The 14,432-nt window shown below is 40.5% G+C and overlaps 1 protein-coding gene across 1 annotated transcript in view; it reads right to left on the bottom strand.

The window, feature by feature from the left end:
* kcnn3 (potassium intermediate/small conductance calcium-activated channel, subfamily N, member 3) overlaps positions 1 to 14,432 on the bottom strand; it is a 103,990-nt gene that overhangs the window by 88,337 nt on the left and 1,221 nt on the right. Inside the window, exon 2 of the mRNA XM_055013761.1 lies at positions 12,964 to 14,051. Within this exon, the coding sequence (XP_054869736.1) occupies positions 12,964 to 14,037 (1,074 nt within the window). The 5' untranslated portion in view covers positions 14,038 to 14,051. The remainder of the gene's footprint in view (positions 1 to 12,963; positions 14,052 to 14,432) is intronic.

Genomic DNA, 14,432 nt, shown 5'->3' with positions numbered 1-14,432 from the left:
AAAAAAGATTAAATTATTTAGAAAATGGCCAAAAGCTGTTTAAAAAAAAAAAAAAAAAAAAAAAAAAAAAAAACTTACTCCATTAAAATTTTTTTTACTGTATTTAAAATCAGTAAATAAACAAAGTTTTCAGATATTTGTCATTAATTGGAAATAAGGATATATCCATATATATAAAGGACTGAAAGATTGCAAAGAGTTTTTTTACATTGTTATTTCACATATATTTCTGTTTTGTTAATTACAGAAAATATCTAGCAAAGTCACAGAAAAAAATATTTATACACCAAAAAATAAATAAAAATGACCATAAACTGTAAAAAAAAAATTTCAAAAATTTTTAAAAATCTGTATTATCTAAACTTTTACGTGAGCATAAAATCACAGTTTTACTGTATGTAGATCAACTAAAATGTCATAATTTTACATATATTTGCCTTTAGTTACGCAGTTTTTGAACATCTTTCTGTGGAAGGTCGTCATTATGGGATGTCTAACTTGTTGGTTGCTATCTCTGCGTGTGGATGTGTAACGGCTTTATTTTCCTGTTCTTTTTGTTTTTTCTTTTCCCAGCTGTGCATAAGTGTGCGATTAGTGCGTATCGATCAGCGGCTCGGTGGACGGCCTGCAGAGATAATGAGCTTTTTGAGCTTCTTTACTTCAATTAGCAGGTCGACGCTAACACACACACACACACACACACACACACACTGACAGAGGGGGCAGATCTGGTGGGTTTTCCCCCCTTGTTGTCCCCATTTCACTCCTTACACTGGAAAAAATACCCCTCTCAAAACAAGAAAATAAACTTATTTCAAGCAACATTTACCTTGAAATAAGTGAAAAAATCTGCCAGTAGAACAAGTGAAAAATGTCTTGGTAAGATTTCTTGAAATAAGATATTTAGACTCTTGAGATTTTAAAATTAGCTGGGAAAACTTATTTTAAGCTCTATTTTACCAGGATTGTCAAGCTTAGGTGTCTTAAAATAAGCCAGATATGCTTAAAAAAAAAAAAAAGTAGTTTTTCACTCACAAATAGATTTTTGCTTTCATCTAACCTCCTAATTTGAGATGTATTAAACTTATTTTGAGTTTTATTATAGCGGTACTTCTCTAGATTTAAGACCATCTTGTACTTGAAATAAGATTATAAAGATTAATTGAAGCATTTTGAGATATGTCTTCTCAAGGCTAGAAATCCTAATATTTAGTTGTGTTTTGACAGCATTTGTTGTGTTTAAGTCAAAAGTAGACATTTGCTTTGTAAACATTCATGTTGAGTACAAAATTTAAGATGAATTTTACTTATTTTAGGTTGTATAACAGTGACATGACTCTAGATTTAAGACCACCTTGTCCTTGAAACAAGATCAAAACGTGTGATTTAAGCATTTCAAGATATTCGTCCGCATTCAGTTGGTTGAAAATATGTTTATTGCAAATATGACCATGGTTCTTCCTCCCTCATTTATAAATAACTCTACACCATGTAAACAAGTCTAGCACTGAAATCAGCTATTTATTTTGAAATTTGCAGCAATGCATTAGCAAACTGGACAACGTGAACTAATTGCTGATTTCCCAATAAAACGCATTTACTTGAATCAAGGAAAGTTTATTTCTTTAATCCAGATTTTGTAGCTTCTACAAATAACACCTCAGCTTGAAAAATGTATAAAAAATAAAATGGATCTTGTTTCTTGTAAAATTCAACTCAAAACAAGATAATTTGAAGACTGTTTGACACAACAAGACATTTAAGATGCATTGTCTTAAAACAAGTCCCTCCATCTGCTGAAATGTCTCTTGTTAAGCGATAAGTCGCTGACTACTGCAAAAACTCAAATCTTACCAAGTCTGTTTGTCTTATTTTTAGTCACAATGTCTCATCCCACTTGATTTGATAAATTCACTTAACAAGAGACATTTCAGCAGATGGAGGGACTTGTTTTAAGACAACGCATCTTAAATATCTTAAGTCAAACAATCTTGAAATTATCTTGTTTTGAATTGAATTTTACAAGAAAACTCAAAATAAGTTTAACCCTCGTGTCGTCCTGTGGGTCAAACTGACCTGGTTTAAAGCTTGAAAATGTGGAGAAAAATATATATTTTCACAGTGAAACTTCTGAGGTCCACATTTTCAACATTTTTGGGAAAACTGTGAAAATTTTTGGTGGAATAAAAGAAATGTTAAAAATGTTTAATAACATTCACAAAAAAAAATCTAACAAAATCCATCTCCAATTTCGCTGGATTTTCATTGATTTTTATGTGAATATTCTTAAAGAAAATATTAGAAGTTTTACTGATATATATGGAATCACTTTAGATATTTTTAGGATTGTTTTGGAAGATTTTTACTCATTTTTTGAAAATATTTACAAGAATTTTCTTGCCAAATTTGGGGGATTTTTTTAAAAAAAATAAAACTTTTAAGGGAAACTTTTAAGGTATTATTGGAATTTTCTTCCTGAAGGTTTTGCAAATTTTCAGAAATTTGGGGAATTTTTTTGCTGATTTTTTGAATTTTTTTCAGACGAGGAAACAATATTTTTTCATGCCCGTAAATGAAGACAACAGGAGGGTTAATACATCTCAAATTATAAGATTACATGAAAGCAAAAATCTATTTTTGAGTAAAAAACTGCTATTTTTAAGCATATCTGGCTTATTTTAAGACACCTAAGCTTGACAATCCTGGTAAAATAGAGCGTAAAATAAGTTTTCCCAGCCAATTTTAAGATCTCTATATTCTAAATATCATATCTTATTTCAAGAAATCTTACCAAGCCATTTGTCACTTGTTCTATTGGCAGATTTTTTTTTACTTATTTCAAATAAAAGTTCCTTGAAATATGTTTTTTTTCTTGTTTTTAGAGGGGCATTTTTTCCAGTGTGGTGGGTTTTCGCCCCTCGTTGTCCCCATCTCACCCCTTATTGACACAGATGTAGCAGCAAATACTCTTCTCTTACTTTACTCTGGTGGCGATAAGTCACTGGCTACATGTGCTGCTAATGAATATCAACGAATATGAATGTGCACGTGTGTATGTGCATGTGCATGTGTGTGTGTTGCAGCAACTTAGCCTTGGGGGTCCCTCCCTGTCAGAGTGATGCCTTCTTGCAATCAGTCTCCAGGGAAACAGGCAGTAGACAGAGGAGCGATGTCACCTCACCAGGATAAACACACACACACACACACACCGTGATGGCCACACACACACTCAATTAAATCCAGACAAAGGGACATGTGAACACACACGCTTTAGCAGGTGCATCCGTGGGGCGCTAATGTGACAGGGCTGCAAACATAAAGACGGCGCTCCATAGGTGTGTGTACACAGAGGAGATGTGGGGGATTGTTTGCCGACCGACAACAACACACCCATGTGTAGCAACACGCATGGAGGCAGCGTAGCCGTGATGCAACGACATAAAAATAAAAAAAAACAGCATATTTGTACCTGTTAGTAACAAGACCTGTGGGACCCAAGGTCCCTGAGAAGCCTGTGATCTGGAAGATGAAGGGGGGGGGAGGAGGAGGAGCCGTGCACAAGCGCTGAGATGGCTGATAGCTACTTTGGAGAATATGGTTGGTGGGTTTAATTTCCCCGATCGCGCACATGGCACCGACTGACGGGCGGTTAAAGGCCCGGCAGAGGAAAGGTCTAACAGTAAATGTCAGGGAAGCAGCATTGGGGGGGGGGGTTGTTGTAAGCCTGCTGAGATGGCAATGAACCCCTCCAGGGAAACAGAGACATATTTAAAACTCGCCGAGGGAAACAGAGGCTGGATGGAAGGAGATGGAAGGAGTGGAGGAAGGAATATCAGGAGCTAATCAATGAAATCACTGACGCTTATGGTGAGAAACGGGCAGTAAGCTCGGCCTCACTGACAGGTGGCGACAATTCATCAGTTTGAGTCATTTCCTAAAAAGAAAATAAGTCAAAATTCTCCAAACGCAGCTACTAGCTGTGAATATTTTCCGTTATATTGGGTTTTGGGAAGCACTGATCGAAATTTCCCCCCAAATTCTGGCTATTTTTTTGACAAAACGATGAACCAACAATGGAAATAATCATTAGTTGCAGCCCTACTAACAAAACAAACGCAGAAATATATAGTTTCAGCATTGACACCCACTGTTTTGACTCTCAATTCATTCATTTGAGTCTTTTTTTATAGAAAAACAGCCAAAATTCTCTAAATGCAGCTTCTAAAATGTGAGTATTTTCCTTCATCTTGGGTTTTGGAAATCACTAATCACCATTTTCTAAAATTTTTCACCATTTTCTGACATCTATTCTTGACAAAACAACGAACCGACAATGGAAATAATCATTATTTGCAGCCCTACTAACAAAATAAACACAAAAATATAGTTTCGGTATTGACATTAGTTGTTTTGATACTCAGTTCATCCATATTAGTCATGTTTTTAAAGAAAACAAGTCAAAATTCTCCAAACACAGTTACTAAATGTGAGTATTTTTGGTTATATTGGGTTTTGGGAATCACTGATCAACATTTTCCACCATTTTCTGACATCTGCTATTGACTAAACAACTGACTGACAATGGAAATAATCATTAGTTGCAGCCCTACTAACATAATAAATGCTTCAGCATTGACACCAACTATTTTGAAACTAAATAAATCAATTTTAGTCATTTTTTAAAAAGAAAACAAGTCAAAATTCTCTAATGGTAGTTTCTAAAATGTGAATAATTTTGTGGATATTTGTCACCATTTCCTGATATTTTTCACCAGTTTTTTTTTTTGACAAAACAACTGATCATTAGTTGCAGCCTTACTAACAAAATAAAAGAAAACAGCAACTGAAAATGCAGAAATGGATCCACAATCTGAAGCTACAACCATCATTTGTGCCACCTGGTGTCACATCTGTAGACTTGGACGTCATGTAGCTACATTAAATGAGTAAATCCAACAATTTCTACGTCCAAAATACTGCGAGAGCAGATTATGAGAGGAAAGCAGCACGATATAGCATTTCAGCATCAGTAGTGCAAAGTTAACGGCTGTCATTTTCAATACTAATCTACAAGAAAGATCCGTCTGGTAGAGCATCATTTACGATATTTTAAGGGTTCATGGAGTTTTTTTTTTTTAACTGTATTTACAAGACACATAACTTGTTGACATATGCAGCAAAATGAGCAGAGAAACACTGAAAAGGAAGATCTGGTCGCAGAAAACACGAGCAAAACCAGCAAAAACAGTCTGTAAGCAAGAAAAAGGAATGAAGGAAGGAAAATCAGGAGCTGCTGCCGCTAATCAATGACGGTGGTGAGAAACAGGCAGTAGGTGGGCGTCGCTCCCACACTGGACACGCCGCCGCTCGGCCTCGCCTCATTGACAGGTGACAACAGCTGTGCATTCCCTCATAATAGCCGTCACAGGCATGAAACGGCAAAATGATCTATTGATCTGACGGCGACATGCTGAGGTCCCGAGAGTCCGAGGGCCCCGGTTATTCTCAGATAGAGGCGCGAGCTAAACCCCGGGACCTCATGTTCCCTAATAAAATCAATAATAGAAGCCTTTTAAGAGCAACTGTACTCATACTGCTGTTAACATTTCCAGGAGTCAAGGTCCGACGTCGGCGCCGGAGAACCGGAGGCTCGGATCATTAAGGGAGGTCACGGGACACGTGGGGTTAAAAATATCGTACAGTAGAGGAGCCGTGGTGGCAAATTCTAAAAGCTTTTAAAGCATTTTGTGTGAAAAGTCAGCATTCTGCCCGAGAGCAAATTAAATTATTTCACATTCATGAATTATTTCATCATCCAATATTCTCCCTGCATAATCTACCCGGGCTCAACATCTGTGAGTGAATATTTACAGTACAGCAATTTACCGCTCACACTGCTGAATATTCAACACGGGGACAGTTTCTGCAGCGTAAAGGAGAAGTGAGTACACCTCTGTGAAACATGTCACCTCTCAATAATTGCTTCATTTCTGAGTTCAACAGTGGAGGACTTGCAACAATCAATCAACAACAAAAATTTCAGAGAGACTATATGGAAAATTCAAGGCACAAAGCAGCAACTTAACAACAAAAGGTAATCCACCTGTGATTTCCAATTAGTCTAACTACATTAACATGGTTCTAAAATGAGCTGGGAACAGCAGAACTTTCTCATATTTGGACCTATGGGTTGTGTCCATGTCCGCATCATGGCTCCACATGGAAAAGAACTGAACAGAGGAACTAAAAAAATCTGACTGTGAAACTTCACTAAGATGGAAACAAATACAGAAAGATCAGGGATAAATTAAAAATCTGTGAAAGTGTCAGCAGTAATCAGGAGGTCTAGAAGGAGTCATAGTTCCACTAATCAGAAGGTCTAGAAGGAGTCATAGTACCACTAATCAGGAGGTCTAGAAGGAGTCATAGTACCACTAATCAGAAGGTCTAGAAGGAGTCATAGTACCACTAATCAGAAGGTCTAGAAGGAGTCATAGTACCACTAATCAGAAGGTCTAGAAGGAGTCATAGTACCACTAATCAGGAGGTCTAGAAGGAGTCATTGTACCACTAATCAGGAGGTTTAGAAGGAGTCATAGTACCACTAATCAGAAGGTCTAGAAGGAGTCATAGTACCACTAATCAGAGCTCCTAAAATGGCTCCACAGACAGTGAACTACTTCCACAATCCAGCTGTAAAAACAGACAGCAGCTGCTTCAGACTTGGTTCAGGGGTTCTCCATGGAAACCAGAGTTAGTGTGAAGATCAGACAGTGAAGAACATCAACCTCTGTGGATGGAGGACAAAAAAAACACCTCTGCTAGAATAAAATTTGCTAAAGGACATGAAAAAAAGCCTGATGAATGTTGGAGAACATTCTTTGGTCAGGTGAAGATAAATGAGTTCAGATGGAGTCCAGATGTTTAGTGTGAACCTGACCAGGACTACCACAGTGGATGCATAGTCCTGACAGTGAAGCACGGAGGTGGAAGTGTGATGATGTGGGGCTGAATGAGGTCAGAAGGTGTTGATGACATTTCTAGATGAATGTCTGTGGATAAAACAAAAATTCTGGCTGACAAGAAGCTGGAGGAAGAGGAATATTCCAGCAGGAGAACCATCCAAACCACTAAAGAGAAAGTTAAAGCAACATAACCACTCTAGCAAAGAGCAGCTGGAAAAAATAGCATCTAAAGAAGACATTTGTGCACTGAACTGACTTTTGTGGCATAGACCACCTACTTTGAATCCTGTAGTTATAATATAATAATTCTGAACTCTTTGCGTTTAATTTGATGCCTTACATTTCAACTTAGACGTAACGCAGCTACTGTCAGGTGACAATTATGAATCATCTGACACTCACCGTCTACAACTCGTGGTGACATTTGCTATGAAGGCGATGAATGGAAAATCTGAGCAGCGGCGCCATGACGTGCTGACAGGGTTTGAAATCTGTTCTTGAACATGAATATACATACACTTACTCACTATACCCGCAGTTACGAACACCGTGTCCTCCGCTGTTAACCTCCCAGCCTTTCTCCTTCCCAACACACACACACACACACACACACACACACACACACACACACACACACACACACACACACACACACACACACACACACACACACACACACACACACACACACACACACACACACACACAATCCAACCCACCCAGTTTAGTTCCATTCTTATTCTTCATCTCTATTTTTGGGAGCAAGATAGAGCAGCTGGACCTCCGGGAACAAAAAAAAAAAAAAGCTTTGGTAGATGTGCACACGCTGGCATGTAGTTTACTGCTATTGTCAAAAATACAAGCTGTTAGCAGGATATATATAAATACATGTTTGTGTATTTCAGTGATGTAAAATCATCTTTGCCTGCCTTTTTAAAGAAAAGTCAAAAGTCTCTACAGGCAGCTTCATGGATGGATATTTTTCACCATTTTCTGACATTTTTCGCCATTTTCCATCATTTTTCTTGACAAAACAACTAATCAACAATGGAAATAATAATTAGTTGCAGCCCTATTAGCAGAATAAACACAAACATATATCATTTTAGCATTGACTCCAATGGTTATATACTCAAATCATCTATTTGAGTCATTTTTTTTAAAGAAGACATCCAAAATTCTCCAAAAGCAGCTTCATCAATGTATGTTTTTCACCATCTTCTTACATCTTTCATAATTTTTTGCAATTTTCAACATTTTCCGCTTTTTTTCTTGACAAAACAACTAATCAACAATGGAAATAATCATAAGTTGCAGTCTTACTAACAAAATAAATGCAAAAATATATTGTTTCAGTATTGACACCAACTGTTTTGATACTCAATTCATCTATTTGAGTCATTTTTTTAAAAGAAGGCATCCAAATTTCTCCAAATGCAGCTTCATCAATGGATATTTTTCAACATTTTTCATTATTTTTCTTCACAAGACAACTAATCAGCAATGGAAATAATCATAAGTTGCAGCCTTACTAACAAAATAAATGCAAAAATATATTTTTTCAGCATCGACACCAACTGTTTAGCTACTCAATTCATCAATTTGAGACCTTTTTTTTTTTTTTTTAAAGAAAACAAGTCAAAATTCTCTACAGGCAGTTTCACCGATGGACATTTTTCACCATTTTCGATACACAAAATAGCCCTCCACTTCCAATGTGCAGCGTACATATGCGGGGGAGGGCTGGTGCACGCGTGGGTGAGTGATTATCAATAATCAATATGAGGAATCATTCAAAGCTTTCCTCACTCAACTGCTTTAAAGTACTGCTCCACCTTTACTCTGTCCTCCACCATTCATCTCCCATCTCCTGATCTATTTTTCACAACAACCAGCCGCTTCAATTATCTAAGTCAGGGTTTGTTGGAGTCAAATTTAAAGGAAAAAAACATCTATTCATGATGGATTCTAAAGCAGATTTAACTGAGTGGATTCTCCCTTTAACTTCTTCCACCAGATGACTCAATGATTAATCAATGCAACGTGCTCAGATGTGCAGGTGTCCATCGTTCGACCGTTTCAGATGAAGGCTGCATCGATCGGAACTTAAATCAGGCTTTTCATTATCGCCTTTTTTCTCTCTCGCCCTCCTTCCACAGACTTTCATTCTCCCAGCTTCTCTCTTCCGATCACACTCCCCCAGTTTGACGCCCACGAGGAGCCGAGCAGAGAAAGCGAAGGGGAAAACATGAAAGAGACGACCAAGGAGAGACAGAAAGTGAAAGTGCCGGCCGTCTCCTTTGAGAAGAGGAGGAGGAGGAAGGATCGGGCGTTTTCATTAATAAAAAACAGCGATTTTCAAAAAGTCACGAGTGGGAGAGGAAAGAAGCAAAAGACAGCTGGCGAAACAGAAGATCCTTCCAGCGATGACGAATAAGAGAAAGACTCGGAACAGAAGCCGAGCAGAGACACACCCAGCTGGCCTCCACCTGGAGATCTGACGTGATCCCTGCTTCACATGATCAATCATCCATATGTGGCGCCTTATTAGCTAAAGAGAAACGGCACCGTGTGACGAGGACGGACCTTCGCGGGAGGATCTTTTTAAGGGAGGAAGGTGAGACGCTCCGAGGCTCGCCGGCGCTCTCACAAAATAAAGAGACAACAGCAGCCAGGGGCCGATTCAGCCTATTACACTCCCCATTACACAGACAAATGAGATCCTGGCCTCCTACTGATAATCTGCCCCCCATGCCCTCTGCATCGCCGCTACATCACCCAGAAGATGCAACTGTGGAGGCCGGTCAGCGCCGAACACGACCCCCTAAACAACAAGGGGTCGTCTGAGAGGCTGGATTTGGTGATAAAGCGGTTAAATTGGGTCTAAATCTGCAAAAACATGCGACCTGGAGGGTCAATCTATCTGGTGGAACTTCTAAAAAGCTCCTCGTTGCTGTTGACTGGCTACTGACACACAAAACTCCAAAAATTAATCGACAAATCAACAAGTTCCCAAGTAATGCATGCAAGTGTTTTGATCGCCAATTCATTAATCTGAGTCATTTTTTAAAGAAAAAGAGTCAAAATTCTCTAAACGCAGTTCTAAAATGTGACCGTTTCGTCATCTTGGGTTCTGGGAATCACTGATCGACATTTTTCATAATTTTCCGACATTCCTCTCCATTTTCCAACATTTGTCACCATTTTTCTTGACAAAACATCTTCTCGACAATGGACATAATCATTAGTTGAAGTCCTAATAACAAAATAAATGCAAAAAGCAAACCAAAACATCACTCGCACACTTGATCACTCAGCCTCGCCTCATTGACAGTTGATGACAATTCATCAATTTGAGTTATTTTTTAAAAGAATACAAGTCAAAATTGTCTACAGGCACCTTCACTGATAGATATTTTTCAGCATTTTCTGACAACTTTCACATGTTCCATCATTTTGCACCATTTTCTGAGATTGGTTTTTCACAAAACAACTAACCAACAATGAAAATATTCATTAGTTGCAGCCCTACCAACAAAATAAATTCAGAAGTATATAGCTTCAGTATTGACACCAACGGTTTTGATACTCAATTCATCCATTTGAGTTATTTTTTAAACAAAACCAGTCAAAATCCTCTAAATGCAGCCTCTGAAATGTGAATATTTTCCATCATCTTGGGTTTTGGGAATCGCTGATTGACATTTTTCACCATTTTCCAACACTTGTCACTAATTTTCTTGACAAAACAACTAATCAACAATGGAAATAATCGTTAATTGCAGCCCTACTAACAAAATAAATGCAAAAAACAACTCAAAACGTCGCTCTCACACTGTTGCTCGGCCTCACCTCATTGACAGTTGACAATTCATCAATTTAAGTCATTATTTTTGAAGAAAACAAGTCAAAATTCTGTAAATGCAGCTTCTAAAATTGAGAAATTTTCTGTCCTCTTAGATATTGTGAAGCACTAATGGTCATTTTTCACCATTTTCCAACATTTTTTTGGACAAAACAACTAATCGACAATGGAAATAATCATTAGTTGCAGCTCTACTGACAAAATAAAAGCAAAAACCAACCGAAAATACAGAAATGCATCCACATCCCGAAGATACAACCATCATGTGCCACCTGGTGTCGCATTTGTAGACTTGGACGTCATGTAGTGACATTAAAAGGGTAAATCCAGCAATTTATACATCCAAAATGCTGCGAGAGGCAGATTTAACAGAATCAAGAAGCATGCAAAATAACAGGATTGCGCGATATATTCGTTCAGCATCAGCATCGCAATGCAAGTTAGAAAAGTCTGTCCAATATAGCATTATTTACTCTCATTTAAAGGTTCTTGGACTTTGTTAAACTTTATTTACTAGACACATAGTTGTTGACGTCTAGGCTCCACATGGAAATGTTTAGCTGGGAAACTATTTGTTTGATTGCTTAAATCAGCAGCACAAAACCAGATCTGAATGCCATCCAAAGCAAAGCAGCTATTTTGGACGTCTTTGCCAGATTTACATGACATGGGAACGGTTCCAATTTACTTTTTAAAAATTATTTTCATTTTCAATGCAAATGTGGAATGATTGATTCATTCCAAATAGCAAGCAATCTGGTGAATATTCCAGTATTTTGTCGATAAATATTCCAGAAAAACAAAACATTGCAATGTCAGTTCCCCAATAGAAGCTGATTTGATGCAAAACTGGAAACGCATTTAATACAAGATGAGTGTCTTTTACTTCTGTTTTCCCTTTTTTATAGAAACTTCATGAAAAAAAGCAAGCTAAAAAACAAAATGTTGTAATGTCAGGTCCTTCATTGACATTATTTTGCTGCAAAACTGAAGGCACACTGGACTGATTTGTGTAAGGACACAATATGAGTTTCTTTCACTTCTGTTTTTTGGGTTTTTATGGAAATTTGGAAGAAAACAAAAGGCAGAAAGTAAACCAACGAAATGTTGTGATGCCTGTTTTTCCCAACTTCGTGCAACCCTAAGACATATTGTAAAGGGTTAAACTCCAGCTACATTTGCTCCTACATTTCCCATGATGCTTCCTGCCTCGTAAACTCCCATGTTTTTCCATCATCCCAGTTTGTGTTGATTTCAGAGCTGGTGATTTTGCTGCACCGATTTTACAGCTGCAGAAGAACTAAACTGATCAAGACTATTATTGGCTGCCCCTTGAAGAGCCTCTAGTTCGTTTGTTTTGCTGCAAAACTCAACACATTTCACACAACATAAGAGTCTTCCGCTTTTGTTTTGGGGTTTTTATGGAAAATTCATAAAGAAAACAAGCGCCAGAAAGTGAGCCAACAAAATATCACAATTTCAGTTTTTTCCAATTTTGTGCAGCCCTAAGACATAAAGGGTTGTAAAGGGTTAAACTCTAACTACATTCGCTCCTATATTTCCCATGATGCTTCCTGCCTGGTAAACTCTCATGTTTTTGCACCCTCCCAGTTTGGATTCAATACTTTTGTGCATAATTTCATCAAAACATTTGATGTTTTACGGCTGCAGAACCACTAGGAAAACATTGGGTGCACTGCCGGTCCATGTGTTTTTTCCAATTTCGTGCAGCCCTACGACATACTATAAAGGGTTAAACTCTAACTACAGGCACTGAACTGATCAAGGGTTTTTCCACCTTCCCAGTTTGGATTCAATATTTTGTGTAATTTTGTCAAAATATATGACGTTTTACAGCTGCAGAGGCACTAAACTGATCAAGACAATCATTGGGTGCACCACCGGTCCATTTGGTTTTTCCAATATTGTGCAGCCCTATAACATACTATCAAGCGTTAAACTCCAGCTACATTTGCTCCTACATTTCCCATGATGCTTCCTGCCTGCTAAACTTGTTTCAGAACACTTTGTGTAAATTTCAGAGCTGGTTGTTTTGCTACACCGATTTTACAGCTGCTGAGGTGCTAAGTTGCCCAAGACAATCCCGGTGCCCGTTTAAGAGTCGCTCCTCACCTTGGTGTAAACGCCCCACGACAGCTCCGTCTCGATCACCATGACGACGATGCCAAACATCCCGAAGATGAGGGCGTAGTCGCTCAGCCTCTTCCTCTTCTCGAACAGCGCCCTGCGGTGCCCCAGCTTATAGCCAATGTTTTGGTTCTTCCGTTTGGAGGCCTTGGAGGTGCTGCCCCGGGCCCCAGCGCCCGGCGCCCCGACCCCGCCCTGCCGGCTGCCCCGCCCCGACTGCGCCCGCCGGCTCTCAACCAGTGTGTGGTTCTGGTGGTAGATGGACATCTGGTTGGACGTGGAGTCGGTGATATCGTACCCGGCCCGGGGATACGGCGAGTCTTCTTTGGATGAGATCACAATTTCCGGAGGACTCTGGATGGCCGGTTGGTTGGTGGAGGAGGACTGGGTCACCGAGCAGGTGGGAGGGGCTTCCCGCTGTCCGCCTGTCGCCCCGGCAACAGCGGAAACGCCGCCCTCTTTGGTTTCGCTGCTGCTGTCCGACTCGATGAGGTTCCTGCGGGAGGCGCTGAGGCGGCTCAGCGGCTTCATGACCCCGCCGGTGTACTTGCAGGAGCTCATGGCGATCTCCGTGAACGGGTTGCTGTCCCGGCGGTGCACCAGAGGACTGGCCTGCCGGTGCTTACAGCCCCGATCCCGGTCTCGATCCCGGTCCCGTTCCCGGTCCATGGAGGGCGAGTGGGAGGAGTAAAACAGGGCGTTGTAGATGGGCGGGTTGTCTCCGCTCAGGCTGTGCTGCGAGCCCAGGCAGGAGGACAGCGGCGTGCTGGTGGGGTGCAGGGCGTTGGGGATGGGCGGCGGCAGAGGCTGGGCTCCGGAGGACGACAGGGGCAACTTGGGCAGCGACGCAGGGGGCATGTTGGGCGTGGCAGGCGACGGGGAGCTGCCATTCAGACGGTCCAGGCTGGACCCTCCCATGTGGTTGGAGTGGTTGGAGCCGGGCTGGTTGGCGATGGCGACGGTCGGGTGGGAGATGCTGCCCAGGGGGAGCAGGAAGCGCTGGTCCTCATCCTCGCTGCCTCCCAGCAGAGCCAGGCTCAGAGAAGGGGGAGGCTCCATGGTCACGCACCTGTCTACGGGCAGAGAAACGAGAGTCAAGACAGACACACATTCATCATGATGGTAGTAACGAAGGACGGACGGGGAGGGAGGAGGAGGAAGGAGGGCGCCACGATGGATGACGGCCGCTTAAGGAACTCCAGAAGCTGAGACAGAGTGAAGGGAAGTGGTCGTAATTGGGGGAATATGCTGTTTCCTTGAGTCACATTTGAGTCAGCTGCCCAGTCAGCCTGTGTCAGCTCCCAGAGTCTCCCTGTTCTCTCACATCCCACAGCCAGCTTCTCCAGAAAATGTCATCTGCTGGTCGCCAGGAGGACGGGAGCCCGGAGCTGAGGGACAGCTGAGAAGTGAGGCTGATGTGAACCACAACTTGGCTGCGTTTTGATTGATCCAAA

The sequence above is a fragment of the Amphiprion ocellaris genome, chromosome 9 (assembly GCF_022539595.1).
Source record: "Amphiprion ocellaris isolate individual 3 ecotype Okinawa chromosome 9, ASM2253959v1, whole genome shotgun sequence".
Classification (NCBI taxonomy): Eukaryota; Metazoa; Chordata; class Actinopteri; family Pomacentridae; genus Amphiprion; species Amphiprion ocellaris.
Note: the sequence above shows the minus strand (reverse complement) of the source record. Positions and strands in the feature narration are given on the sequence as shown.